At 40.4% G+C, this 25,638-nt stretch overlaps 1 protein-coding gene across 1 annotated transcript; it reads right to left on the bottom strand.

Annotated features, from left to right (window-relative positions):
• Positions 1-241: 241 nt before the first annotated feature.
• On the bottom strand, positions 242-19,115 carry CSTF1 (cleavage stimulation factor subunit 1). The gene is made up of 6 exons (XM_063146432.1): positions 18,888-19,115; positions 16,545-16,740; positions 14,854-15,131; positions 11,786-11,983; positions 10,626-11,016; positions 242-914 (listed from the first exon to the last, which is right to left on the bottom strand). Exons 1-6 carry the CDS (start codon positions 19,062-19,064, stop codon positions 655-657), a joined length of 1,500 nt encoding a protein of 499 aa, XP_063002502.1. The 5' UTR covers positions 19,065-19,115; the 3' UTR covers positions 242-654.
• Positions 19,116-25,638: the final 6,523 nt, after the last annotated feature.

Below are 25,638 nucleotides of genomic sequence, written 5' to 3'. Positions count from 1 at the left end.
TGCTGGCTGTCCATCACGTATGTTAGTGGCAAGTCTATTTCTCCTTAACATTGTCACTTTCAAACCTACCTCAGATCAGGAATAAAAAAACAGCAACCAGTCAAATTTTTAACAAAAGGCCCTAGGAAATCACTGTCTTTCAGAGATTACAATATTTTCCAGTCCTGATTTAAATACTCCTTTTTAGGCAAATGATGTAGAAATAGGCTAGTAGCTAATTATGGGAAAACTAAGACACACCATTCTAAGAATGAGTTTTAATGAGAACTTTACGTTAACTGATCTGCATCATCTAAATAATTTTTGAAAAACACAAAAGTATGGCACAAAATTCCAAGCCAGAGATGATAATAAACAGCAATTAACTATTTATAGAGCAAAGGAAGTTAAGAGTTTTAAAAAAACAGAAGACCAAGTTTGACTAATGAAGGTGTGCAGTTAGATAAGGGGAAAAAAAAACATTTTAAGCAATCCTGGGTTTCAATATGTGGACACAACTTTAAAATCATCTTTCTTGTTAACAATTGTTTTTATTCCTAGAGGGGGGAGATATATGTCCAAACTACTTAAACTCACTATGGTAAAAAGAGAGTCATGTATTTATAATAATAAAAAAGGGAATAAAATTCAGGCAACTATTTCACAGGTGCAGCTTTAGTCTGTGGTTGACCTTCGGTACCAAAATCGAGCTCTGTAGTCGTCACTGCAAGTCATGAAGCCAGGATTGGTAGGAGAATGGACAATACAGCGAACAATGCTGTTATGCCCTAAGGAAAGAAGATTCCTTCGTTCAGCTGTCCGTGAGTCCCAGCAGCACAGGCTGATGGTCCTTTCATCTGGAAGAAGCACATAGTCTTCTGTGTGGTTGAAGACGGCCTGTGTCCTGTGAACTTGGCGTCCACTCAAACCAGCTCCTGCAGATGCAGCAACATACATGCACCATTAAAAGGCTCCAATGTATCAAAACAAGTATTTAAAGATAGCAGAGTTCATCATAAGTTATATCCCACTCTTTGCCAGCTGACCCATATTGGCAAGTATCAAATACCAAAAATCCAATGACATTATTTTTTTTAAAAATCCCTAATAATCAACAGAAAGTCAGCAAGAGCCTTCATAAAAAGACATTCTTGCACAGACTAGCACAGATCCTGAGGGTATTCCACAGCTCCAGGTCAACCATAGAAAATGCCCTTCTCCAAATTAATACTACTTGGAAGCAGGACTTCCTCAGATGACCTGGCTCCTGGGATCAAGCCATTCAGGGCTTCAAAAGATGACTTCAAAACTTTTAATTTTATCTGGAAGTGAATAGGTTGGTAGTGCAATGGCTCAGCATCAAATGCCTATTTTCCCCGGCACTGTTCTAGAGCTGGAGGCGGACTGCACCATTCTGTATAACTGATGTAGAATGCATAGCAGTAATCAAATCTGGATGTCATAAAAGCATGAATAATGGTTGCTAGATCACTGCTTTCAAAATAAGGGAACAGTTGACCAAATACATGCATATTCTCTGAGCAGCCACCACTCCCTGACTTCTCCCAGACTGCACACCGAGTGATTAAAAAAGAACAGACATTCATCAACAGGTGTTCTCCTTTTCTCTAGAATTTAGGGAGCACCAACCACTACCACCTTTCAGTTTTCAAATTATTCCCTTCATCTAGTTAACCAAAAGGTACACGGCACTGGTTCAATACTGATGTTCCTCAATTCAAAAAGAAAAATAGAGTTGAATGGCATTAACATATTGATGACATCTCACTCCAAGAATTACACATGACCTTTTAATAGCCTCATACCACTGTTAAAACAATCGTGGAGATGTAACGTAGCTGTAGCATTCCACAACTCAACTTCTACAGCATAGACACACACACACCTATCTCCACTCTCAGAACTTATACCTACAAAGTAATGAAGCCAGGTAGGACTATTTAGTTTTACCAAATCCCATAGGGGAGCTAATAAGGTCAGATGACTGACTGGCTCCATCTGGTAGAGCATATCTCCAGGTAGGGCTGGAAAAAACCCTGCCTGAAATCGTGGAGAGCTGCTGCCAGTCAGTGTTGACAATCTGGGCTAGATGGGCCAAAGGTCTCAGTATAAGCCACCTTCCTGGTCCAGTAAGAGACAGAATTCATTCCACACAATTTCCCCTATCAGTCTCAATAAATGATTTCCACCTAGGCTATTAGGGCAGTCTTGGCCCTGAGCCCAGGCTGGAAGCCAGACAGAAATAGGATTGAAGAGATTTGTTTCATAATCATCCCAGAAAGTCATGATGGAGTTGTCCATTAAATCAATTTCCATAAAATGGAAAAATATGGGAATAGCCAGTAACTTTCATGATTGGCAGCATCTAGAAATGTTTTTTTAAAAAAAGAGGATTGAACACTTTCTTCAAAAAAAGTTAGAATTTTCCCCACTTGCAATAAAGTTTTTTTTCAGTAGAGATGCCAACTTTTAAATCAGGCCCTGCAAATGTGTCACTAGCAGCTTGATATGCAGACTGATGCTATCACCTGATTTCTGCAGATCAAAAAGGCACAGGAAGAAAGGTTGTTTCTTTCAGGTGGTTGTCCTGTTTAACAACTCCAAGCAAAGCCTTTCCCACTTTCCCATCAAGCTTTCATCAACCATAATGGGCAAGGACATAGACTACATTTAACTTTCAGAATACCCTGTAATAGGGATAAATTACCCTAAATTCATTTAAGCAGTTGTTATAAGAGGTTGCTGATGATAACCCCTGATAAGCTTCTGCTCTCAGTGCCAAGCTATTACAAGCAATTTTATCCATAAAGTGCAAAACATGTCACAAGAGATGTGTTGTTTGAACTGGGCACGGTGCGCAGTGGGGATGGCTTCATACCCGCTCTACAACCCCTACTGCACATTGTGAGATGTAGGGCTGGTAGAAAGCCACCCCCACCATGCCACGGGCCAGGTTTGAACAACATGCCAACACACACTGCAGTGCAGATAATTATGTGAACAACAGGCACATGTATGGCACATGCAGGGGAGGGGGAGAAACCAGGATGGCTTCTTTTATCCCTGCAATCGTGCAAACCTGGCCAGTATCTCTCACACCAACTTGAAGAGCTCTGTGAGAAGATGCCGTACAGATGTGAAGGTACCAGAAGCACTCTTTGCCAGCATCACTGCAAAGTCCTCCAAATGGCTGTTGCGCCATGTTAGAATCATGGCAAGTCTTTTGCCACCTGTGTGTAAACCATCTACTGACATTTCAGCAGCATGCACTAGGGTGGTCCTACAGAGAAGAAAGGACAAGAATATCAAAGAGCTACTGTTTCAAAAGCCAAGATCAACCTTAAGCTGGCAAGAGGACACTAAAATGAAAAATGAAGTATCGTTTTTTTTTAAAAAAACAACAACAGTAAAATTAATGAGGGAAAAAAGTATACAGGGAAGAAAAACCTCAGCGGATGCGATTCTAATTTGTTTTTCTCACAGAACGCACTCTCGACGAAGCTACCGAGGTGGTGGTCGAAAGAGAACTAAGGGGAAGGCAGGAACCCCACTGGGCATGCTCAGTAGAATGGTGGGGGAGGGTTCCCACCAAAAATGTTCCTCAGCTATGGAAAATTCCCGAACGAGGCTCTGCGCAGGCGCAGAGCCCAAATGTGTGATGCACAGAGACCACGAAGTAGAACTTTGAATGTTTTATGCCTCCTATAATGAATATATTTTCCACTGGACAACACTAAAAACTAGAGTAAAGAAATAAAGGAAAGTTGAAAGACGTTACTGACCCAAAGTGGGAGAGGCCACAGGGTGCAGATCTATTAAGACTTCAAATGTTCTCCCATTAAATTACAATAACGACTTCATGGTTTAAACTTGCTGATTATATCCTAAGAAATATACCAGTTCCCTGTTAGCCCATACTTTTTCGTTTTCACCAGGAATTGTATCACACTTGACTATGAAATAGGGTGTAATCATTTCTATCATCACACCAACATCAAATTGGAATTTATATCCCACCCTTCCAAGGAATATTCTATCCCACTCTTACCCCAAGGTAGGTTGGGCTGAAAGAAAGCAACTTTCCAAAACCAACGACCCAGGCTGAATGGGAATTTGAACCTAGGTTTCCCCAATCCAGCACAGCCAGCACACTATTCTGGAACTCAGGTGTACCCAGGTCAACCATTCTGGTTTTTTAAAAATATTCTATTGTTAACTATTGATCATCAAGAAAACTGGTTTAATGGTGAATCCAAATGTCTGTTACATTTTCTAGTGGTAAGTAAGGTAAGGGATATACTATTTCCATAGCAATTATCAGAGCTAGACAGGAATTACTTAATATAAATGTTTTAAGGGGTCTGTCAAGAGAAAATGTGATTTTGCATATTCATTCCCAAAAGCTATAAGGTGATAGTGCGGGGGAGAGGGTGCCAAGACACCATTCTGAAAGCAAAATCAGAAGGCTTGGGTTGGTGGGTCCCATTAGATTTGTCTGCCCCTGGAGTTTTATAAAGTCAGATCAATTCAGAATATTTTGAAGTATTTTCAACATTGGGCTTGGGACAAATATTCTGTTAACTTACACCCTGTTAATTAGCAAAGTAGTTGCTCTCAAGGGTGTTCTCCCACACTTCGTTGATCCAGAGTCCCAAAGTCTACAAAGAACCCAAGACAAATTAAGTGAGAAGGTAAATGATCTGAGCATAGGTGGCGCTTGACTTAGGCCAAAACCAACTAATCTCGGCACAGAACATTTTTCTTGGCTGCCATCACATCTGCAGAGTATCATCCCAAGCATGGAGGTGGGTGAATGTGGGTTGCCTCTGCCCAAAGACAGATACGTTAAATGCCTTTTATAACGCCTTTAATGAAGACTCTGCCATCCACTTTGCAGACATGAACTGCTTGAATTTCATGGCAGCTGCCATTTTAATTGCACACTCAGTTTGAGGTATTGGAGGCTCAGATTCACCCAACGTAGTGTCTGCACACTCAAGGGTGTAAGGAAGACAACAAGTTAGCTAGGTTCACACCCACTGTAGCTTGCCATAAATGAACAGGAGAAGCTGGGTTTCCTTGCAGGCTATGGGAATAATTTCTTCATTCAGAGAAGTTAGTGTGCTGGTAGCTTTAACTCTATAATTCTTTGTCTTCTTAAAAAAGGGACAAAAATGTATCTTGGATGTAGCTTGATATACTTCTACCTTTCCTTTGTGAAAGGTTATCAACAGCATTTGCCCCCTGCTCCCTGGACTGGACATCAATCTTCTGGATCCAAGAAAATTTGAGACTGCCCTTATGAACTTGGGATGAAGATCTTCATTTATAAACTGATACTGGCATATTCATAGCTTTGAAGAGTTCCTGTTCTATCTGATCAAAACCTAGCAACTGTCATGTGTTTGTCGCCTTGAGCTAGGCTACTGTGATGCGCTCTATGTGGGACCACTCTTAATGTCTGACTGGAAAATTCAGATATAACACTGTAGCTCTCATGGTCAGGGTTAAGCATGAAGAGGTATTTTTTTAATGTACTTTTTAGGTTCAGTGTTATTCTGCAGTGTCTTTTTAAAAAAATCTATTAATGGGGTGGGGTAGACTGGATATGAATCTAATTTTGGCAGACTTGTTTAAATATTATTCATAGTTATATAGGTCTGACTCACCCCAAGAAAAAGAGCTTGATGCCTTTCTTTCTAACGTCCAAATTCCTAAAATTTCAGATGAGGAAAGGAATAGGTTGAACCTTACAGTACAAAAAGTAAGGCAGACAATTAAAAAACTTAAGGATAGAAAAACACCAGGCCCTAGTGGACTTATATCAAATTGTTACAAAATATTTGTTGGGATCTTAGTAGTCTTCAGATGAAGTAGTGAATAACTTTCAACCAGTCAGTTGCCTTTGTCTTAGTTACTCTGATCCCCAAGAGGCAAAGGATTTGTTTATGGTTCAGCTGCATACCATTATTTCTATTCTAAGTCAAGGCAATACACCGTTATTTCAATTGTGGCACAAAGTGAATTTGTTCAAACCTAAATATATAATAATATATACTAATAGCAATCTCAATCCTCCAAGTGCTGGTATTTATGTAGCCAAAATGGCACCATCTATGCACAAGAGGTAACAGCAGCCTTGTGGAATGCCTAAGGTTTGCAGAACTAGTAAACATCTTCAGAAAAACAGGATCCTAAGGGCCCTCCCCACTAAAAACAGCCTGAATTTAGTAGGCACAGAATGCTGACTAAATGTTTGAGAAAGAATGGAAAACTGGGAGGAGAGTGGTGATGGAATGGATGCCTGGAATTCTAAGGGTAGCAGTCCATACAGAAATGTTTTGTTGCAGGTCCCATGCAGATGACATAACATTTATTTCCAGTTGCGAACGTCCAGCTTATTCAGATATACCAAATTATCTAGAATAAGTGATTGTCCCCTTGTCTTGTCTTTTTGTATGTTGAAAAAGCATTCAAGCAGAATGAGAGGAACATTTGGTCAACGTTCTTGAAAGGTTTGTTAAGCTTCCTATCTTCTACATGGCTATACATGTGTAACAACTAATCATTTTCTAATATTTTGGGGAATAGCAGTTTGTCAGAATCCACATTGCTGGAAACTGGCATGTAACAATGATACCCCTTTCGCCAATTTTATTGACAGATGCTTCAGCTTCTGTTATCAGATAGAATAAAGTTACAAGTTAAGAGGGAAACAAAAGTTTCATATTAGGTGGATTATATAATGGTATCCCTGATTAGCCTTTCTAAAACTCTGAAAGAAGTTAAAACAGAAATATCAAGATAGTATAACATGATCTCAGTAAAGACTAAGACAATCCAATGTCCATTGGCTTGGAAATAAACCCCCATTGAATAAAGTGAGACTTACTTAGGCTACACTTTTCAGATTTATGTCTATTAAGTGAATGAAATGGCTAAACCAATTTGGGACCCACTAGTAACGTGGTCTTGCTAGATATTTGGAAACTCAATTAACAGACGTGTGACAAGCTTTTTACAGATTAAAATTATGAACAGACTCAAGAGATGCATTTCTGGTTAGAACTTAATGCTGTTATGGTTTGGAAAAATTGCTCTCATAAGCATGACTGCTTAATAACTTTTATTTTTCCCCATAACCCTGAAAATATTCATTCTATCTAGGAAATGTGGAATGCCTACTTTCAGACCAGAGTTTGCAGATAAATCAGAAAAGATTTGCGATTTCAAATGTTGTTGGTTGCTTTTTTTTTATCATGAAGCCCCAATTTTATCAAAGAAAAAAAAGAAAGAAAAGAGCTCTGCTGGATCAGACTAAGGTCCATGTAGTCCAGGACTCTATTTCCAGCAGTGGCCAGTCAAATTCTGAGCATGGCATAAAGGCACCAGCTGCTTCTGGATGCGGAATTTCAATTTAGATGTTGTGTTAAATAGCCATTGATCAGGTCTGTCCTTCATGTATTTGTTTCTTAAAAGCCATCTAAACTAATGCACAATCACTACATCTTTGTGGGTGTGAATTTAATAAGTTAATTCCATTTTCGTGGTACAGCCAACATAAACCAGAAGTGCTGATCAACACTTTTCTTGGTGGTGGTGCAAGGAAGTAGTGCAATCCCTTCAAAATATTTATCGTGAGCAGCCAGGAAAGTACTGTAAAACACAAGTTTCATTTAAAACTTATGAAGCTCCTTTCTTTCCAGAGTACTGTCTTAAGAGTTGAATTCAGAAAGATTTAACTATTTCTGTTTAATACCTATTCTGTCACTTTGACAAAAGGTTACTAAAATAAAACATCTCATCACCTAACTTTTTCTTTCAATACCTATGGGAAGACACTGGGCAGTACAACAACCGTGTGGCAGGTTGAAGGCCAGAAACATAACAGCAATCATCATTACTGAAGGAAGGAAGGAAAAGATTCATTTCAGATATAATGGCTGCTAACAGAGACTGAAGAATGGGTACTAGTTATATTACAAAGTAAGAACAAGATTTAGGGAAACTGGTCCCCGAAGAAATATGGATGGATGTTACAAAAAAATTGGCACAAGGCAAACTCCTAGTTTAAATATTACTGAAAAATCAGTTCAAGAGGCAGTGATATTACAACCTATATTTCAACCTCAGATTATTCCTGTTAAAGATGAAGCATTGTTAAAAGAGGTTTTTACCATATACGACAGGCTTGGCTGTGAATTAAAATAAATTGGAGCAAGGTATTAAAACATTGTGATTTTAAGAAATACATTTGGGCCCATGCTGGCCCTTGGTGGATGTTTGAAAGAGGTATGTGCAAAACCACGACCAGGAACAATTTATCAATAGCAAATGTTTTGATTGCACAACACTAAGAAAAAGAACCAGAGCTGCCAAATACACATATGTGGTATTTAAAGGAACTACTGTTTTATGATATGGGGGAGAGGGAGGAATATTTCTTCCCAGGACTTACGGCACTGGGAGAAGGATATAGTAGTAATGCTGGGAACCCACCTTTAGATTATGTATTAACTCTATGCTGTACCCGTTCCATGAATCTCTTAGTACGATGCCTAATAGTCTAACTGTTTACATCCACTAATCAACATCAGTGAAACAATCAACTAAGTCTGTAATCCTACAGTATACACATTTACTGGGGAGTAAGCCCCATTTAATTCAATGGGGCTTTCTTCCAAGTAAACATGATTGCCATATCAATAGATTACAACCTTTGAAGCAGAAAACACAGAATTACAATATTATAAGGCTTGGGTACATGAGACGTGCATACATTTACTGGTACACTCAGTGAAATCTTAAATGCTGAACTCCTACACCAGCATAATGAAGTGGGGCATCAGTGATGAAGTATTTGTATCAACCATGTATTGTCCATTAGCTGGTACACAAATCCTTTACCTGATTCCGAAACGGTCTCAGGCCTTTAATCATGCTAAGATTTAGATATTTCCCAAGTATGGGTTATCTTATACTTACACCTTACTTTAATGCTTCTGAGAATTGAGAAAGAAATGCTAAAGTATACCAGAGTTTATAAATGCCAGAATTTAATGGGGACATTGTTTGTGATAGATATTGTATTATTTGTCATTCAGTTATATGTATTTGCTTATACGGAGCCACTATCTCTTTGAAGCTCCTTGTATTAGATGCACGGGCTTCTGACTAATGATGCCAAAGAATAAAAATAATGTAGATCCCATTGGAATAAATGGACTCTAATCATTTGAAATGAAATTATTGAAAGCATTTTAAAACATATATCTTTTGCAAATTAGGGTGTTTTTTGCTGCTTACTGCATATATGGGTAAGATGAAATATTGACTTGGTAAAAAACCCATTAGTGTACCAGTTAAAATGGCTTTGCAGTTGAGTCCATCAAGTGATAAAGTAATAGATTACATCATCAAGTTTAGGTATTGTTTTCCTAGAAAGAGAACTACAAAATGAATACTAAGAAGATCCACAGTTCCCTCCAGTTTCTTTGTCAAGGAAACACATAATGATAAAGCACATATCAGTATGCCACAACTTGGGACTTGGCTGCACCCTGCTGGTTTAACGTTTTATAAACCTTGAATTACAAGACAATGCACATCAACTTGTTTTTACAAGTTGATGTGCATTTTACAAGTTGATGTACAATGCACATCAACTTGTGCATTCTTATAGAAATGTCAGTTCAAACAATTTATTTCCTGATTTTTTATTTTTTTTTGAAGCTCTATGCTATTGCAGCAGCATCTCACATTGGAGGTAAAGGGAGAAAGTATTGAGTAGAGAGATGCAAAGCTTACATTTTGCTGCTTTTTCTGGACCAGCCATATGAAATGAAAAGAAAAACTCCAAAAGAGTGACAACATTTCTATAACAAGAATATCTCCCAAATAAACTGTGCTTGAGCTGTGCAAGAACACAAGTATGCTCTTGAAGAAGACTACAGATCATACACTGAGTTTCTCCTAGTTCTAGGACAAGACATGTTTTGCTTAATAATGCTGATGCAATTATTGAGCAGGGAGAAATCTGGAGTTATTTAAAGGCCACTTTTACAGACTTTATGGCCTCAGCTAGACCTAAGGTTTATCCCGGGATTGTCCCAGGGTCGTCCCTGCCTGCTCCCGGGATATCCTGTGTGTCATTTACATGAACAGAGATGACCCCGGGATAAACTTTAGGTCTAGCTAAGGCCTATATAGCACTTAAACTTTTTGCAGTTTTCTTCATTATGGTCCCAGAAGCAGTCCACTATTACCCTCACTAGAGGAGCTTAGGTTAAGTGACAGTCACTTGCTCAGCTAAGCAGAAAATAATCCTGAGGTTTCCCTGGGTTGCAGTCCAAGACTTCACCTGTCATTAAAATTACACTTCTGTACTAGTTAAACTGAGCTAGAACAAGATGCTTGCATGTGAATAGGTTCACAAAACAACCTTTTAACTTTATGATATGCAGCCAAGGTGGAAAAATTGTGATTGCTACAAGAGCAGTTTGGCTTTGTGCAAAGCCAGAAGCCACACAAGAATCAAAATGAAATAAAATACTAAACACCATTAACTAGATGCAGCAGCCTATGGAAAAAGAAAGAATATATTATTCAAATTAGGTTTTACCCACCTGTATATTTGACTAGTGTTCTCCCTGTAGATATCTCCCATAGCTTGGCTACAGAGTCTTTTCCACTCGACAAAATATACTTGGAATTCTTGGAGAAAATGGCAGAGCAGACTTCAGCCCCATCATGCGCTTTCTCAAAAGTAGTGATACACCGATTTGAAACGCCATCCCACAATTTGATGCATCCATCTTTGCTGCCTGTTACATACATGTTAGCACTTGCATTGTAATTAACCGAGCATATGGCATCTGTATGCTGATCTTGAGGATTGCAAGATACAAAGCACTGGAAAGTATTGACGTCATATAGCCGCAGGGTAGGATGCTGGGTACCGACAAGTATGAAGTCTCCAGAAGGATGAAAAGAGATAGAACGCAGCATTTCTGCTTCCTGTTTAGTTGGAAAACACACAATTAGCATTAGAAAGCATTGAGCTCTTATTAAGATCCATCTAGATATCAATGCTACACTGGTTGCTGTATAAAACAGAATATGTGCACAGAAGGTCATTGCTTTCTAAATAAGCCAGACAAAACATAATCAAAGCAAAATGATATCCCCTAATAATAGATTTGAAAGAAAAAAGAAGGGTTAGTAAGTGGAAAATGCAAGAGTGGTGACACTGTTATAGGTAAAAAAGGGAAGAAAAGGAAACCGATTAAAAAGATGTGGCTTGTATATAATAGTCCCCATATGGTACAGCTCCATTCTCACCCACTGCAAGATAGATTCATGCTCTGAAAAAACTAATGGCAGCTCAGGGTGATGGTGATGAGAGTTAAAGCAAACAAAAGGCTGGAAGGAGAAGGGTTAAACAGTCCCTTCCACCACCACTACCTGTTCCTCTGGCTCCCAATTGCAGCAACATCTGAAGTTGCTTTCCAGTTAGAAAAAAAAGTCAGGGAAAAAGCAAGACAACTCTATGTCATGGCTACTTTGGCCCTTAAGCTTAAAACTAAATAGTTTCAATGGCTAGCATGACTGATTTATGTCCTTATGACGAACTAGGTTTTGTGAATCCCAGGTGATCTTAATTCTGCAAACACTTGTGCACACCACTCAATGACATCAGCAAGTCTTCACAAAAAGTGAAGCCTTTTCTAAATCAAGGCCAGTTATTTTTATTATTCCTTATAAAGTTATGATTAAAGTTTCTAACCTGGATGTATTTGAAGGCTCTTTTGGCAGATGGTTTTGAGTAGTCAAACAACTTAAGTGTGTAATCCCTTGAACCAGAGGCAAGGATTTGTTCTGTTGGATGGAAAGCTAAACATGTCACTTCATCCACGTGATCATAAAGAGTCCTAATAACAGGGTGGTTCTCCATGTTCTGCTGAGCTGTCTCATTCATCATAACCTGAAGAAAACATTTAGAAACATAGCATCGTAAGCTCAGCATTTTCGCTACCTGAACCAAGACAAAAGTAAATACATGAGTGTTTTCCATTGCATTTATAATCTGGCTTGTCACTCCCACCTAACAAACCAGGAACAGAAAACCAACTTCAATACCTGTTTTTTAGAACCTGATTTGTTAGGGGAACAACAAACCAAAAGTCTAGGTTTTGATGTACAGGGAAGCTTTTGCTTCAATGTTACTTTTATTATTATTATTATTATTATTATTATTTATTTATTTATTTATATAGCACCATCTATGTACATGGTGCTGTACAGCGTAAAACAGTAAATAGCAAGACCCTGCCGCATAGGCTTACATTCTATTAAAATCATAGTAGAGCGATAAGGAGGGGAAGAGAATGCAAACAGGCACTGGGTAGGGTAAACAGGCGCAGGGTAGGGTAAAACTAACAGTATAACAGTATAAAGTCCAAACAGCATCAAGTTGTAAAAGCTTTAGGAAAAAGAAAAGTTTTTAGCTGAGCTTTAAAAGTTGCGATTGAACTTGTGGATCTCAGACGTTCTGGAAGAGCGTTCCAGGCGTAAGGGGCAGCAGAAGAAAATGGGCGAAGCCGAGCAAGGGAAGGAGAGACCCTTGGGCAGGCGAGAAGCATGGCATCAGAGGAGCGAAGAGCACGAGTGGGGCAATAGTGTGAGAGGAGAGAGGAGAGATAGGCAGGAGCTAGACCGTGAAAAGCTTTGAAGGTCAACAGGAGAAGTTTATATTGGATTCTGAAGTGAACTTTTACGTTAGCTTAGCTGTTCCCACTAGTGGGAAGAGCCACGGCGGTGGCAGCAGGAGGGAATTAGACATCATGCTTATGGTTCACAAGCCAGATTACTCAGCAAATCTGGCTTATCTTTACATCACAACACAGCCAATGTATTGCTACATAGTTGAATTTTAAACATTTTAGTTTTGTTTTTAAACATTTAAATGTATAAATAACAAACTCAGTAGAATCTGTTTTATTGCATTCCTGAGTTATTTGTTCTTGGCTGTTCCTTACTCAGAATTACGTCCTGTTTTGTTTAATGGGGCTTATACCTTGGAGACCGCTACCTTAGTGAGGCTTAAATATTATATTCAAACCAATTCAAAACTTTACTCAGAAGTTATTATAGGAATACTGAAAACCTTTAGCACACGAATATTAGCATGCCTGAAGAGTTGCGTGCATAAACCTGTTTGCTTCCTCGAGGATAGTGAGCTGGGGGGAAAATTATTTTTAGATCCCACTGGCGTTACTAATCAAAATATTAAAACAATGCATTTCTAAAAATTACATTTTTCACTTACAAACATAGCACCCATGTCGCCACATCTAAAGGGAGGACCTTCAACGTTATCAGTCCCCCAGACCTATCCCATACAATTGGGGTCAAAATGGGAGAGAAATATTTATGGGGAGTTCAGGCAAGTCAACACAAATGATACATGGAGAGGCTCTTCATGATAATTCTCTGATCTAGGAAAAAGTATTATTATTTTTATTCTTATTAGTAGTAATAGTATTACTACCAATAATAATTTACCATGGTGCTGTACATAGTAAAACAATAAAACAGCAACTCTCTGTCACATAGGCTTACATTCTGATAAATCACAATAAAACAACAAGGAAGGGAATGCACCAAACAGGCACAGGGGACAATAAAACTAACATTATAAAACAGTAAGATCAAACTCATGTTCTAAAAGCTTCGGAAAAAAGAAAAGTTTTCAGCTGAGCTTTAAAGACCGTAATTGAACTCGTGGTCTGCAAATGCTCCGAAAGAGAATTCCAGGCATAGGGGGCAGTGAGAGAAGATAGACGAAGCTGAGCAAGAAAAGTAGAGACCCTTGGGAGGGTAAGAAATGTAACATTTAATGAGTGAAGAGCGTGAATGGGGCTATAATGTGAAATAAGAGAAGATAGGAAGGAGCTAGACGATGACAAACTTTGAACGTCAACAGGAGAAGCTTATATTGGATTCTATAGTGAATTGGAAGCCAATGAAGGGATTTCAGGAGTGGAGTAATATGATCAAAGCGACGAGCCACAAAATGATCTTAGCAGCAGAATGATGAATAGAATCCAATGAACTAACGTGAGAAAAAGGAAAGCCAGTCAGGTGAAGATTACAATAGTCCAGACAAGAAATGACCAAAGCATGAACAAGAGTCTTGGCAGAAGAGACAGATAAAAACGATTGGACTTAGCTACTGCCTCAATATGAGGAGTAAAGGAAAGTGAGGAATTGAAAATAAAACTGAGTTTACGAGCTTCCTCAACTGGATAAAGTTAACATTATTAACAGTAATAGAAAATTAAAGATAGGGAGAAGGTCTGGGAAGAAAAACAAGCAATTGTCTTTGCCATATTAAATTACAAATGACATGACGCATCTAAGCTGACATATCCAAAAGACATGCCGAGACACGATCCTGAACATCAGGAGAAAGTTCCGGAGATGAAAGATATAATTGTGCATCATAAGCATACAAATGATATTGGAGGCCACGTGATCGAATAAGATTATACCCAAGGATAACATATATAAAGAAAACAATGCGCTGAGCACAGAGCCCTGTGGAACGCCAACTAAAAGGAGAAAGCGGCCATTAGCCAACATGTTGAATGACTGATCCTTAATTCTGATCTCAAATATGGTGGACCCTGGGCATAAAGCAAAAAGCCACTAATGCATGGAACATGTATTCTGGAGGGTGTGGGATGGGTCCACTCCATGAAGCATTCTGTCTCTCTTGGTAACCCCAATGATCCAGAACTGCGAAAGCAACAATGTGAATATTTATGGTTTCGTTACTATTTGAGTATTTACCTCAATAGGCATAGCACTCTTTGCCAACATTCGCTCTGTATCAAGAATTTTTATTGAAGCATCAGCTGATCCTGTAGCTATTAACTGTCCATCTCTGCTATAGGTAGCTACGCGACATGGTCCTTTGTGAGATGTGACATAACATGTCTCGTATTCAGAAGCTTCTGGGGACATCGTCTGTACATCTGCATCAAACTCCAAGTCAATCCCTGTGCCAGGAGCTACCGTATCAGAGCGCCCAATTGCATACTGAACTGCACTATCATCGTTTTCCATTCCTGGAAGAAAAGAGCATATGGAAGTCTATTTTCCAAGAGTAGGAAGACACAAACATTAATCAGGCAAGACACAAGTTAGTAGTTCTCAAACCTATTTTGGAACGGAGGTTAAGGAGGATGACTGGCATCAATATCCTGCTACCCATGTTATCAAATAATATTTCAAATGTCACTTTAGTATCATGCTTTTAAGCCTGAACCATTCCCTTCTGAATTTCATACAAGCATATTCAGGGTAGCAGCCCAAACTCTGCTCTTCAGAAAGATACTTTAGATAATACTTAAAAGCACAATCCTTTCATCTCTACTCAGAAGTATGCTCCACCAAGTTTAAATGGACTTACTCCAAAACAAGTGTGTATAAGGTTGCAGCCTATCATGCTTTTTTTTTTAAAAAAATTACCCCCCTTTCAATTGATTTCTGCTCAATTGAGAAATTGATTCAAGTGACTGAGACTTTAAAAATTATCCCATATGTAAACAAAGATTTGAAGAGGAAGTCAGGGAAAGTGCAACAACAGTAGGAAGATGAAAGGGGAGGACAGGCTGTTAATTTAATGGATACCCATAGTTTGACATAATTTCGCATTACACTTGAAGTGGCACACTGTTTTTGTTTAGATAGATGGAATAGTGAAAATATCTCAGAAATAGCTCTCACTCTCTGTACGAGCCAACTGAAAACTTAAAAAATGCATACTAAAGTTTGTAGAAGTAAATTACCACCATAAATACGAAACCACTCATAACAACTACTTTTACCCCATATGATGGACTCACTTGTGCAATGTTAAGGCTCCCTAAATAAACCCCACGGTGAAACAAAATTATTCACAACTATGCACCTCTAATTTACTTCTCATACATAAAGGTGGGTCCTAATTAATCTTCATTGCACAATGAAGAGTAAAGAGATAGTGGGGCTAGCAGGGAGTTAACGTGTAGCATGGCTGCAAATATGAGAAGCTGAACTACTTTTACAATGTCAGGGTAGTACAGGCAGCCCCAATGGAAGCCATCATGTCCATTCATTACTGTTATCTATCCCAGTCTGAGCACGTTTATAGGGTTGCAGCCACATGTAGTCATATTTAGAACAGTCTGAATGGAAGTCAATGAGTCTACGCTATGTATAACTAGGTCTGGATCTAAACCATAGGATACAATTGTCCATTTTTGTTCAGTAATCTCTAGTAATGTATTTTTGATATGGGACAACTTACAAATCTACTTGTTTAGTATCGTTTTAGCATTTCATATTTGCTTCGTATCATGAGATTGCAGAGAATAAACACCCGGAGACGAAGAGATATTTGATTACTGAGGTTCTGACATGCCATGTCTTAACAATGCTAACAATATCAAAGTAGTGTCCCATAAAATGACATATTTCTGTTTGGCATTACAACTTACCCACTTTAATAAGATGCAAAAGCTGTTCTGAGGGTGCACATACAGACTGTGGCTTTACCTCATTTATCAGACCATTAGCAATGTTGATATATCCATCATATAGCAGCTGACTAATAATCAGTTTGTAAAGCTGTTGCCTGTCTTTCAGGCCTACTTTTGGTCTATACATGGTGAGCATGGGTGCTCTTCCAGCAGTCTGAAACAGAGAAAATAATTGCTTACAAGTATGGTAAGATATTTATCGTTGACTTTTATTTTATTTTATTACAGATAAAATAATTTTATAATTTTATATTACATATTTATTTTATTACATAAAATGTAATAAATAAATAAATAAATATGCTACATTCCTAATTTACAGAAAATGCCCAGGGTAGCTTACTACTTAAAAAAACAAGAGGCATTAACTAAGCGGCTAAGAACCTATCACTAAGAAGCGAAGAAAATAATTCAGAATCACAACTAAAAAGTAATATGAAATACTTATATTCATCAAATATATAGAAGGTCAGATAATGACAGAATGCTATCAGTGAGGCAATCAGACTGGTTTTCGTGGGAAGTGAGTTCCAAAACCCAGGGGACAACCATGCAAAAGCCTTACATATTCCCATGAACTACACTTCAGATGCTGATAGAGCACATAAGAGAACTTGGCCAGTAGAAATTATCAGATTAGTACACTCAGACTGTTTGACTTTAAAATGGATTTTAAAATCTCATACACAACAACTACTAAGACACAAAAAGAATCACTAGTCTTGATGGATGCGGCTGATGGGAAGGGCGCAATCCTATTGCAATTCCCCTCAGCCTCCAAACTCAGAAGCTGGCAGGAATCTTATGCAGAGCGAGAGCAGTACAGAGGCGATCTTTGCCTCTGTACTCCAGCCTGCCCTGCATTTCTGCTAGAGGGGGAGATTTTCCCCATCAAGCAGCGGCACCTTGGAAAGGGAAGGAGGGTGCGGTAGCCATAAAAAATAGTGCAGCCTAGCCACCCCAGTCTCTTCCTCTCCTCTGGAAACACCCCCTTTCCCCTGTCTCATGTTCCATTTTATGAGAGCAGAGAGGTAGCCAGCGTGGTTGTTTCTGTGCTGACTCCGAGAGTGGGGAAGAGCCTGGGTTCCTGGCTCTGAACTAGGAATCTGAACAACATTATGTGACCCCAGACACTGTCTAGGGGACACAGGATTGTTCCCTAAGCCACATAAGGGCTTTTATTTTGCCATCACCCTGCCTCAAAACACAGAATTGGATGGGCATTCTAGACCATGTCATCTTCCACTTGCAATCCTCCCATGTTTTCTTACCACCTCTTTTGCATTTTTTTTCTTACCACAGGAAATCCTTTAAGGAAGGAAAGATAGAATACCTGCACAATGTCTTTTGACTGGCAATGCTAGGAGCCCTCTGTTTCGAAGCACCCACAGTGACGGCCACTGGCTTTAGAGGGTGATCAGACAAATGAACAGATAATTATTTTAACGGCTATTTATGATTATAGCCAAACATAGCTGCCATGTTCAGATGCAGTGAGCTTTGTAACACCAATCACAGATGTTCATGTGGTAAATAAGGGCCATTGCTTTTATGCCTTGCTTATAGGCACCCCAGAGACATCAGCCTGGAAACTATTGAAAACAGATAGTGGACTAGATGGCCTGTGATCTGATCCAGCAATGCTGTTGTGTTCTGATGATGGTGAGGGAAGATTTAAACCCTTATTATTATTGCATGGTATGCTTAATGTATAATACCGAATCCAAAACACTGACAGCAGGAATGTATTTATATTTATTTAGAAGTCAGTCCCTCTGTATTCAATGGGACTCTCCCAGGTAACTGCGCACAGAACTGCTGTTCTACATAAAGAGGCGACACATTTCATATATATGGACAGTAAGCCTATATTCACCAGTTGCTGGCGTCCATGGGTGGAAGGGTGCTGTTGATTGTGGGTCCCTGGTCGACAGCTGATTGGCCACTGTGTGAACAGAGTGTTGGACTAGATGGACTCTTGGTCTGATCCAGTATGGCTCTTATGTCCCATAATCACACCATTTAGCTAGTCACATTCCTCCCTTTACGTGACTTTTGCAGCCCTCCACGCTACAGCCACCACCGCACCCCACCCCGGCGACTGCTTTGCTTCTCTGAAGTCCACTCCTTTTTCATTCTGCACACCAAACCTACCGGGACTAAGATCGCGGGGATGGGGGCGGGGCGGCTTGTGCATAAAAGGGAAAGAGCCCAGGCTCTGCTGGCCTCCCACGTGCACGAAATGGCTAAGGCGGGAACTCCCGAAATTAATGGGCCCGGGAAACTAAACCCAGTGCTTACCAGCCCTTCTTTGGGCCTTGTTCGATCTCCGCTCAAAATGGTTGCTGGAGGCCCGACACCGTCGATAGGGAGCTGTGCCGGCAAAGACAGCGGGAGCGGAGCAGGCGGCGGCGGCGGCAACAACCTAGACCGAGGACCGCTCCGACGAACAGGCTGCTGCATCGAGCCCCCACACATCGATTGGAGCCGTAGCTGGAAAGGGAAACGATCACAGCAAGGGTCACATAGAAGGTGACCCCGCGCATGCGCCAACAGTAATCCACTTTTATTGAAATAACAACCCGGAAACGCCTGGTATTTTCGGTTGAAGCTGAGCTCAGGGCAGGAGAAGCAGGCAGGGTTTGATGCAGCCTGTCGAAAATTAGGCTGTCAGCTCCCTCCACCCCCCACCCCCCCAGCAGGGCTCCTGTGCTTTTAAAAGCAGTATAACTGGCAGAAATTCCGCAAGTGAAGCTTGCCACATCACTGCCCGTCCATCCTGGGGGAAATGTTCTGCCCTTGAATTCATGGGTGTTCTACAGCTGTTAGAAGCACAGGAGCCTCGCCAGAAAAAAGAACAGCAAACTTAATTGAAAATCCAATAAAAGTTTTTGCAAAGTAGTCAGCTTATTTCATTCACATTTCAAGGAGGAGAGGATTTAAATTTAAGAGATGATAAATTCTGCTAAACTTAACCCATAATTTACTGTCACTTAAGTACTGGAATCCTGAAAACACTTTTGTGCTAATTATAACTAATATTACTCTGTACAGCACCATGTACACTGATGGTGCTATATAAATAATAATAATAATAATAATAATAATAATAATAATATGCTTTAGGAACATTGATGCAATGAACATTGGGGAGGATTAGGACTCCAAATTAGATTTCTTGGGTTCTGTTTTCCAGCTTGAAGCAAGACAATAGAAGTGTGGTACCTTAGCTTAAAAGCCATGTAATGTTTTTCCCCCCAATGAGGTGTTCATATATTTAGAGGTGCCAAATCATTTTAAAGGACAGGAAGCAGCTGGTCGAGATTGCTCAGTCAATGGAATGACATAGACCAAAGAAATAAGAGAATATCCATACTGTGACTGGAACTCAGGGAGGAGGATGGGGCAAGACTCTAATATGGGGAAGTGGGGGGGTTTAAGACATGCTGAAGCCCTGAGCCATGTCAAGATTCAGAGGCCCCTATGCATAAAAATAAAAGAGAAAAAGGTGTATTACATTATAATAGGGTAATGAAAAGGTACCACCCAGCATTAGGAGGTGCTTGTAGTTAAGCAATGTTAGACAGCTTTCTCTGAAGATGTGTATAAAAGTACTAATAAAGTAAGTTCATTTTAAACTGGCCCTAATTTGTGCTCATTGCCTCAATACTAAATGCTGCATTGCCACACTTTCTCTATATAAGGCAACTGCTATAAGTTACACCAGACTTTCTAACATATTTAAGCCAAAGTGATTTCATCTTAGTTATCTTACATTTTAATTGTCTCCAACATATTTGAGGCCCCTCAAAATGCCATGGCTTACATGGCTTGTTTCTGAATCCAGCACTGGATTTAGAACGATATCTATGGCAACCTTATTTACGGCACAGTCCTAGGCACATTTACCCAGAGATAAGACCCACTGAATTCAAAGGGAATTGGGAATAACTGGAAATGTAGTTGCAACTGTGAAGCCTGATCTTGTTCTTGTGTACTCAGGAGGCCCTGCTGTTGAATTCAAGGGCATTTACTCCCAAGGAAGTGCACAATGGATTGCAAGTTTAGACAATAAGTAAGGAAATAAATCAGACCTGGACAATGACAAAAAAAATTAACGATGTGCTTATAGAGGATAAGGCTATCAATGGGAACTAGTCACGATGGCTATATATGACCTCCAATCAGGCTGGATTACTTACAACCTTATAAAACTGGATTAATGGTTCAGTCACAAACACACTCAGTCTAACATGAGCACTCATTTTTGCTTTTCATTTCATGAAAATGGCTCTGTCCAGCTGAACTATCAGCTCTTGCGTCTTGAAAGTTCTAGGTTTTCAGTTTCTGCTTCTCTTATTCAAATTACATATACAAACACATGGGTAGGATTGTTGTTCTGTGCTTATGTGGTGGTGAAGCTGGGCCAAGCAAAATAAAAGAATTAGTTAAAACAGAAAGACAGTATAGCAGAATAGATAAAATGAGTTTTTAAAAAAATGTATTTTAATTCTTTTAAAGTGTTTACTAAGTTTCTCTTAAATAATTAGATTAATATTAAATAATGTGGATACAAGAATGTTAGCTGTACGCTCCATATCTAAACTTAAAGAATACCTTTATCAGATAAATTGAGTTAAAGGAGGCTTTTCTATGGAAATGAAGAACCAGTCTGATCATTTCTCAAATATTAATATTTATACTCTACCTATCAAACATAGGCATTTCATTTTCACAAACTGTTCTAGTCTGCACAATAATGATCAAACCTTGCTTTAGCCTATTAATCAAGGGCATTTCATTTTGAGACAAAATTGTCCAGTATGCTCGGTCTGAAAATCGTATAACCATTTGCCTGGGAATACATTTTATTGAATTCAATGGAACTTATTTCCAAGTAGACATGTATAGGGTTGAGATGTTAACTTCAAACTGTCATGACTAATGATCATTAGAAAGACCATATATGGGAACATTTTAAAGACATGCAAATGTGAGACAGATGCAATATATGCTTGAAGGAATGAATCAGTGTAAATAACAGTGGGATGATTTGTACATCACGATAAGCCACTGTGGCTTAGATAAACCACGGGGCTCCAAAATGCATGCCGGCCACCATTTTGAATATGTACGCCTCATTGGGATGCACAATGGCTTGTTGTGTCATGCGACCTCATACACTGTGGGTTTTTTGAGGGTTAAACAATCCTCAGATAACCCTAGAATAACCCATTAACCATGGCATGCCCCCCCCACCAGCTTGCATATTCAAAATGGCAGATAGCATGCATCTTGGAGCCCTGAGGGTTAATTAACCTAGGGTGACCATATGAAAAGGAGGACAGGGCTCCTGTATCTTTAACAGTTGTATAGAAAATGGAATTTCAGCAGGTATCATTTGTATATGTGGAGAACCTGGTGAAATTTCCTCTTCATCACAGTTAAAGCTGCAGGTGCCCTGCCCTCTTTTAAATCTGGTCACTCTAGTATAGCTCCTGCAGCGTAACTGTTGTGATGAAGAGGGAATTTCACCAGGTTCTCCATATATACAAATGACACCTGCTGAAATTCCCTTTTCTATGCCACTGTTAAAGATACAGGAGCCCTGTCCTCCTTTTCATATGGTCACCCTAACACCCATGGTGGCTTAATGTGAAATACAAAGCAGGTGAGCATTTTGTTGTAAATTAACATGGTTTAGTGGTCAGATTTACAATTTGTCAGGAAATTTATGAGCTATCTTCACTCAACTTAAATTGACTTTTTTTCTTAAATCATGATTTAAATCCAGTATCAGAAGCAGCATGGCTCTAAGTAAAAGTTGCTGGGGAACATGGGTAGGAGGGTGCTATTGCACTCATGTCCTACTTGTGGGCTTTCCACAGGCATGTTGTTGGTCACTGAGGGAACAGGATGATGGACTAGATAGGCCTTTCATCTGATCCAACACGACACAGATGGGAAGATGTCCTTAAGTTGAGAGTCTTGGCTTCTCCTGCCTGATATCTACACTTCAATATGACCATTTTCCCCATACTCCAATCCCAAGGAACAGTTCTACTCACGTCAACCTCAAGAAATGGTAGCCGGATTGGCCGTGGTTCATTCGTGGGTGAGCCCATGTTACTCATGCCCCATGGAAACTGCCACCTATCGCATGCTGGAGTGAGACGACGGCTTGACATTCTTCCTCACAGAACTAGTAAACTATCTATCTCACGTTCTTTACACTGCCTTCTTAAATCCCCTTCTCACCGTTGTCCTCAATTCAGTTATATCTAAATGATCTTCTACCTCATCCTTGAAAACAGCACATCACTCTGACGTCTGCCCTGGTTCCCCAAGGCCAATCTCATATCCCTGTCACACCAACTTTACGAAGCACATAGATGGTGGGAACTGCTTTTTCTTATTTCCACAGTTGCTTCTGTCAACAAGTTTGTTGTGTGATACAATGAATGACTATTAGCTTGATATGATAAAGCAATGGCACACTGACCATCATATAAAGTTTACTCTCATTTTGGCAAATGTAGTCTGGCTCAATGTTCTTTCACAGTCTTGCCAAAGAGTCCATCAGTAGCAAGTTGCTCCTCACTTGACTCAATAGCCAAATAACTCTATTGTACAATGTATAAACGCCACTGCTCTGACAAAACATTGGCAAATTCCTCTTCATGCAAGCCTTTTTTTGGTCCAACAAACTGTAAGACTGGTCTTATAGTGACTGGCAAATCTCAGCCTCCACTAAGCCAACATCCCCTTCGCACTGCTCCTGTTGATCTCATGGGCTGTATGAACACTTTATGATTTACATAAGGAGGGGGGAAACAGTCCTGTATTTCTTCAGAAACACTTTGTGTTGTAAATTTGACCACACACAGAAGTCCTACATTTTCTTTGTACACATGCTACAACTTATCAGAGGTCACCAATGGTCAAACTGATCAGTAGGACACTAGTGTATCCTATTAACCCCATAAGCCTACAACTCCTGACAATTGCACCCCTATTTCCAAGTCACTGCAGATTCCAAAACAGCCCATCCATCAGTAACGGTCTTTCACATTTGGTCTGAACTCCCCGTGCTTTGGGGCCTGGTGCAGTCACTTCCTAAGAAAAATGACAGCCCCTTTCCTGTTTTTCACCTTCAATACTGAGGAGCAAAGTACAATGGAAGCCACTTTTTCCTGCTGGCCTGTCACACAACCAGTGTCTAGCTCATACAGCAAGATCTTCCCTATGCATTTGAGCTGGCTGCTCTGTTTACACACCAACCCCTGCAGTGTGGTCAACCCAAACTCGTGAGGGACACAAAAGTTGCTTCAATCAGGGTCTTGGGTTCAAAAGTATGCATGGAGGGGCGAGACAGGGGTCTCTAAGCCCCTTTCAGGCTTGGCTCTATCCCAGTCTCTTGAGAGGAAAGATGGAGGATACGTGCGTCTCCCTGCCTAGTGAGGCGATACGCAACTTGCGTAAGAAAGAAAAGCTCCCGCCAGCTACGATGAAGGACGGGCAATTAATGTGCGCGGCAACCTTACGTAAAGTGCGCGCAGCGCGTCCGCAAGACAAAAAGCGCGCTTTACGTAGAGAGCGCACGCAGGGTATGTCCGGGTTGGCTAATTTTTTTCACTCTAGTTACGGTTTTCAACAATCAGGAAGGTGGGGGGAGAACCACCACCCTAGCTCCTTCCCAACTCATGTCCCCTCTCCCACTTTTTGTTTTGTTTTGCGCATGAGCAAACGACCCGAGGCCTCGAGGACGCCGTTTTCCCTCAGCCGCGACGGTTAGGAACCAGTGGATGGGCGGGCACTGTTGCAGTGGAAGCCAATCAGCGAGCCATAGCGTTAGCGTGAAAGCGGAGAGATTCGCCAATCGAAGCTTCAGTTTAAAGGGTGGTTCAGGAGGCGGGTGGAGGTTTGAATTCAAACGGCGTAGAGACTACTGTGGAGGAGGAGGAGACAAGAGCGAATGGCCGAGGTGGGTGACTTAAGAGGATGGCGAAGAAGGTGGCTGGGCCTCGTTTGTAGTGGGGTTGGATGGCTTGTCTCTTCAGCTGTGGGCCCTTGTGGCTGGGCTTTTTATAAGGCCCGGGGGCGGGAAGGAGTGGGGAGATGTGTCCTAAAAGCTGCCTTGCGTGTTCCGTCAGGTTACAGCAGAGGGGGGCGAGAGATACGAGGCAGGCCCAGCAAATAAATGGGTTTTATTTGGCTTCTTGTCTCCCTCGAGTGTTGGTGCTTGGGCGTGCTTGTCTGTTTTCCTCTTTCCTACATACACTTTTCTTTTCGTGTCGTGCCTTTCAGTTTGCTTCCAGGCAGGTACAGTCTTGTTTTTATTGATTTTATGTAAATCAGTCTGGGAGTTTTTTGTTTTTTTTTTCCGTGGGGTAACAATGCTATAAGCCAGCCTGGTGCTTTCCAGTTAGCTTGAACTACAGCTCCAAGCGTTCCTGTCCCATGGTCATGCTGGCTGGGGCTGATGGGAGTCGAGGTCCAAACCCTCTGGAAAGAACCAGATTAGGGAAGGCTGCTTTAAACAAACAAAAACGACAAGATGGAAATAAGCACTTAGACGATCTAGGAGCTCATAGGCGTGTGTTCCCCTGGTGGGTTATGCGACCGAAAAGGACGTTTCTAGAAAGTTGTATTTTCTTAAGTGTACCATGAGCGTCACCATGGTGCCTGAGTAGAATATCTTATGAGAGCTGAAGAGACCTGGGGGACGAATATTCACTCAGCACTGGGCTCACTTTGGAGCTCACTATTGAGCCCATTTTGTTGTGAGGAAAAAATGGGGGCAAACCCATGTATGCCACCCTGAGCACCTTGAAGAAGGGTGGGCTATAAATGAAAGAAAAAATAGACTAGCTGGTGGTATCCATGGCAGTTCTGTCTTTTTAGAGATGCAGCCATAGGAAAATCGAAGCTGGGGGAGGGTGGAACAACACGATCATGGAAAGTAAGAATGTGGAGAGCCACTTTCAGTTTGGGTCCAGTTTCTGTTGACTGCTGCCGGGGAAACGACCCCATCCCTCATTAACAAAGGACA

This window comes from Elgaria multicarinata, chromosome 1 (assembly GCF_023053635.1).
Source record: "Elgaria multicarinata webbii isolate HBS135686 ecotype San Diego chromosome 1, rElgMul1.1.pri, whole genome shotgun sequence".
Taxonomy (NCBI): domain Eukaryota; kingdom Metazoa; phylum Chordata; class Lepidosauria; order Squamata; family Anguidae; genus Elgaria; species Elgaria multicarinata.
Note: the sequence above shows the minus strand (reverse complement) of the source record. Positions and strands in the feature narration are given on the sequence as shown.